Raw genomic sequence first — 5,634 nt, 5'->3', positions numbered from 1 at the left:
CTAAAGGCACAGAAAAATTAATGTATGAAAGAATGTAAAAGTAAATTTCACAACTAACCAAAGGGGTTAGTCATCATTACATCCAAGTCCCATATATTGAAAATACATACTAGCTGTATGCACTAACCTAAGGCTGGGTTCACGCGCGCGGAACTTCGCCGCGGCAAATCCGCACGCGGCCGCTAATCCCTGAATTAGCCAGCCCTGTGGACGAGATTTCTCAGAAATCTCATCCACACTGGACGGCAAATCTGCTGCGGCGCGGATTTGTCGACCGCAGCATGTCCATTTTTTTCCCCCGCTGCGGCCACGCTCTCCCCGATGGGAGCGCCAGCCGCAGCAGAAGAGCGTGCGGCCGGGCCGCTTCAAAGCCGCCGTGGGTTTTGCAGCAGTGGTTCTCCCGGCGGAAATCTCGCGGTTTTTCGCTGCGGCCAAACCGCGGGATTTTCGCAGAGAATCCGCCCTGTGAGAACCCAGCCTAAGAGTTAGCATTTCTTCAGTCAGGAGTACTACTGCTCGGTCACACTCACAGGAATATTGGCAGTCCAGCACTTCAACCTCCTTGACTGCTGGGTGCCAACTGATAACTAGATTTCCTACGTGCAGCTCTCTATCATGTACCGGTACATTCACAACAGTGAGGATTAACTTTTTCACTTGTAGTTTAAATAGTCTGTCAATCCTTTGCGCACGCCAACACAGCCAAGAGGCACCCAAAAACTGAAGAGAGCATGCTTGCCCTATGTGCCTTCTTGCTACACAGCATGCTAGCAACCAGCTATGCGGGAAGAGGGGGAAGAAGATCTGCATATACCAGGTTTCTTCAATGTCCTGCATCCTTGTGCAGATTACAGGCAGACTACACACCCCCTGTGGCCTCAGTTGCTATGGAATACTAACGACCGCCTAGCCGGACAGCTGCTTTGTGCGTACAGAACCTGTGATGTCAGTCAGGTGACCAGGGGTGGAGCATGCAACTCGCTCACTGGGGATGAAGGACCTTTGATGTAGTCACAGTCATGTGATGAATAATTCGGACTACCACTGAATGGACGTACCTCATCAGGCATTTGGTACAGTGCGTAAGAGGTAGCAGGCCCAGTATTTATAGCTTATGCTTAAAACTTCAACCTGCTGCTGTACACAGCAGTGACTCAGAGGTAGCACTGCAATACAACAATAGCCAATCACATGATCTGAACTCAATAACATCATCAATTATACGATACAGCAGCACGTCAATTTAGGAACATTGTCTCACATATAAGAGTGAATAACTGCTAAAACAACCAATGTCATACTATAGCCTTAACCAGAGATTTAATTACCATGCGACTAATAATGGCAGAGAGATCAGATCATGTGAGCCATTTTTACTGCATAATAATGACACCTCTGGCTGAGTTAATGCTGCGGCTGGTTAATGTTGGATCGGCTATAAATACTGGGCATGTCCCAATGGTTGCTGCCTCATGCACTGCCCCAGTCCCCTGATGAGATTTCCCTATAGTGAAGAATGTAGGGACTTTGAGCTGATGCCTTTTTATAAACTACCTACAGTACATACCTACTAAAAGGTGGATAATCCAGGATACTACCCTACTATCAAAGAATAAGCTATACATGGATTTGCACAAATAATGTCAAATCATATCGCTTACAAGTGGCACTCTATATTTTAAAGCTACACAATTTCATGCATTTTAAATAGATATGAAAAAAGATTAAAAGGGCTGCTAGAGAAAGACTGGCAGTCTATTGTACTGGGATGCTCTTATTAGGTACTTGTATTGTCATATATATTAAGGCCGATTTACATGAAACAAATATCGCTCAAAATTCGTCTAAATGATGGCTTTTGAGCGATAGCAGTTGCGTGTAAATGTGTGCCCATCGTGCACTCTTTTTCCATCTCACTTCAGCATAAAATCTGCCAGCCCTGATAAGAGGGACAGCCTGCTGTGTTCTCCGCAGGGAGCGCTGATAGCATTGTATGCAGGCTGAGGCAAACCAAAAGCAATATATTTAGAGAACAGACCACCCATTGTTCTCTAAATACATGCAAATGAAGCAAGTTAGCTACTAATCTGCTGATTAGCCGATTAGTACCTAATACAAAATGATCGCTCAAAACCGGTCAGCTTCTGACGAATTTTGAGCGATCATCTTTGCGTGTAAATGGACCTTTAGGCTCTTTTCACACATGCACTAGGCACTTTCATTGTTTGGCTCCATCATAGGAGCCAAAAACCAAAAGTTATAGTTAACTGACATGAACAGTGCCTGGCATTTTACTGGACAAAAAAGTGCAGCATGTGATGTTATCTTGTCCATCATTTTGCCTCAGAGATCTGCTGCAGATGTGAACAGAGCCCAACATGGGCAGCCATTTATTTGGGAAAATGTACAACTAGCAAACTTTTATGTGCATGCCTGGTGATCATCACTTTCCTCCTTCCTTATCACATCGAGCAGTAAGGCAAATAACTGCAACAGGAGCCCTTCCTCACTGCTTTCACTGTAGAGAACATCAGGCACACTAACCCCCACCCCCCTCTAGGTTATAACTTCCTTTAAATACCTGGTTGAAAGGGGAGGTTGTTTGTATGTATTTTTCAGCAAGAAAGACTTGCTCTGTTCTGTGGTGCTGTTTTCTTTAGTATCTCCCCAAGGCTTCAGTTTGCCTTTAAAATAGGATATATTAAAAAAAAAGACAAACAGATAAAAAGAAGTTAGATACAGTAACAAAAAAAAATTGAAATCTTTATTATAATTATATCTAATTTGTAGAAGTGGATCACATTTTTCTGGAATTGCTGTATAAGCCCAGCCTCTGTTGCTTAAAAATAATGAATACCATTCATTTGGAAATAGGTCAGTAGTCTCGTCTCACAAGTATTAAATCTTAAAGCAACCCAAAATTGTGTCCCAGGACCGGAGTGGTTATATTACCTGCACTCGATCTTCTCCTGACCCTGTTGCCACCTTTTGACCAGCTGATAACTCAGTCTTGGACTACCAATGCACTATACCTGCTCTGTGATTGGCCAGTGCTGCTCACATGATCATCGCAGTGCATAGGCTAATTAGAAATTGGTAGCCCTTCATCAACACTCCATTAGAACGTCTCCTTACAGGTGTGCCTGCAGAGGAATAGGTGCACTGTGGACCCCTCTTTTAGCACATTGTCAGGGTCTCTGGGATCAAATGCTTATCACCTATGCTGTAGTCGTGTGATTAATTTTCGAAATGTCCTTCAATTGAGAATAGTATTGTAAAGAGTTATTTCACAATCCATCAGGCCCCGATGATCTGAGGGTAGGCATTTGCCTGAGGGTGAAACAGTCTCTTTAAACAATACTAAGATTTGGCACATGGCATTTCAAAAACAAGATTTTGTAAGAACTTACCGTAAAATCTCTTTCTCGTCTTGTTCATTGGGGGACACAGCAAAGACCTTGGGTATAGCTTCTGCCACTAGGAGGCGACACTAAGCACAAAAGTGTTAACTCCTCCCACTAGCTATACCCCTCCTGCAAGCAGCATGCTAGCTCAGTTTGTGTGCAAGCAGTAGGAGCAGCCAGTAGGATATGACAATAATAGATAATAAATAACCATACTCACGAACTGTAACTCATTCCAACACCGTGTGCGACTGTACCGCGGACCCTCCCCTAGGGAGTATACGTCACAGTTCCGATACCAGACTGGGTGGGTGCTGTGTCCCCCAATGAACAAGACGAGAAGAGATTTTACGGTAAGTTCTTACAAAATCTTGTTTTCTCGTCTGTTATCATTGGGGGACACAGCAAAGACCTTGGGACGTTCTAGAGCAGTACCCAAGGGGGCGGGAAAATATAAGGCGTCGCATGTGTAAGGACGCAATCTGTCCTTCAACTGCGACCAGCGTTAATGGATGGCTAGGTATCCCGCATGCTCAGACAGAGCCTAAAGGGCCTAAATAACAGCCCCATCCACCCTCTGAGGGAAGAAAAAAACAAAACCCAGACAAGGAGCTTCGGACGAGGCACACGCCTTCCGAATAATACGGCCTGAGAATATGACCTTGCTGAATTTCTGCAAGGCAGAGTCATTGTAAGGAGTCCACTCTGGAAAAGCAGGGATCCAGTCGGAGTTGCCGGAATTACCGGCAGCGCGCCAGCGTGACTGAAGCATGCTACCTGCACGAGGAACTCCGGCGTAGTCAACCGAGAAACCTGCCCTGGAGCGTTCCCTGTAACTACCGAGAAGGTGCCCACCGATACCTCACCGAAGTGGATCCTGATACCGGCAGTAGGCCATACAGCGGGTAGATAACGACCGTTTCCTGTACCATCCGTACCCAATAGGCATCCGAAGATGAAACTGTGGAGCCATAGGCGCCGAAACATCAGGGTTGTGGACCTTCTACCAGGCGACTTAGTTGTAAGTCAGGTCCCGTATACCTCCAGGTATTCAATCTCACCTACACCGTCCCTCCGTGATGAAGGGACATTCGACTCCAGACGCCAGTGGAGGAACGACCTGTTGAGATATGCAACCGTCTTATGCTGGACTCCTGTGTTGACCACGGTTGGACGGCCTGCCGTATGACCTTGATGCTGTATATGCTGAAAGCCTCCGTCCATGGCGTCGGCTGTCTGATTAGCTGTAACTTGAAAAAGGGGTCGTGAGAGAAAAAAGTTTGGTTCCATGATTCTGCAACAATGCCCACGGCGTCCGCCTCTGCATGGCCCCATGGGCTAGCGAGGACTTCTGCCCATTCGTGAGCAACTAGGGCTGGCCCCGTGCTGGGATGCAATGTAACCGTGTGACTCCACTGAGTACAGAAAAATTGACCGCACAAGGCAGCAAAGGTACACTGGTCCGAGACTCACTGATCCCTTTGAGGAAACCTCCACAGTAGGGATGGAGGAACCCTAAAATTGCAGACAGTACAAGTATGGACTGTCTTACGCTGTCCTGCAAGTCATAATGCAGGGAGAACAATGCAGGAGAGTTGCAGCGAGTCGCTGGATCTGTCCGCCTTAGGCCTCCTTCCCACGAGCGTGACGGGGTCCGCCGCGTAATATTACGCAGTGAAGCCCGTCACGGCGCCCCCCAGAGCCCCTATACTTACCTGCGGGAGATAGCGTGAAATCGCTTCCCCGCCCACCACCGCCGCGTCACCGCCCACCACCGCCGCGTCACCGAGCGTGTCACGTGACGCGGCCGGCCGCGTCATTTGGCGTCAGATGACACGCGGCGGTGGGCGGGAAAGCGTTTTTTCACGCTATCTCCCGCTGGTTACAGCGGGAGATAGCGTGAACGGACGGCTTCCATTGACTGCAATGGAAGCCGTCAGTGCGTACAGCCCGTCCTCACCCACAGAAAATAGAGCATGCTGCGGGTGAGGACGGGAGAAATCGCGGTGCGTAATTCCGCGCTGGAATTACGCATCGTGAGCATTGTGCTATTAGGTTCAATAGAACCTAATAGCTGCGGGCAACGCAGCGGATTTTCGCCGCGAATTACGCGGCGGAAATCCGTTCGTGGGAAGGAGGCCTTAATCCCCATTGGACGTTTTAGCTTCCTATGCGCAATCAGTCTCGCAAGCGACTAGGCGGGCCTAGTTTGCTGAGGATCAGCGCTCTA

The 5,634-nt window shown here is 47.7% G+C and overlaps 1 protein-coding gene across 2 annotated transcripts in view; it reads right to left on the bottom strand.

Moving 5' to 3' along the window:
- Positions 1 to 5,634, bottom strand: part of NUSAP1 (nucleolar and spindle associated protein 1) — a 39,009-nt gene that overhangs the window by 1,196 nt on the left and 32,179 nt on the right. For both annotated transcript variants that reach the window (XM_066608533.1, XM_066608532.1), the window contains exon 11: positions 2,582 to 2,684. In XM_066608533.1, the coding sequence (XP_066464630.1) occupies positions 2,582 to 2,684 (103 nt within the window). The remainder of the gene's footprint in view (positions 1 to 2,581; positions 2,685 to 5,634) is intronic.

This window comes from Eleutherodactylus coqui, chromosome 6 (genome assembly GCF_035609145.1).
Source record: "Eleutherodactylus coqui strain aEleCoq1 chromosome 6, aEleCoq1.hap1, whole genome shotgun sequence".
Classification (NCBI taxonomy): Eukaryota; Metazoa; Chordata; class Amphibia; order Anura; family Eleutherodactylidae; genus Eleutherodactylus; species Eleutherodactylus coqui.
This window is presented reverse-complemented; position numbering and strand designations above follow the sequence as displayed.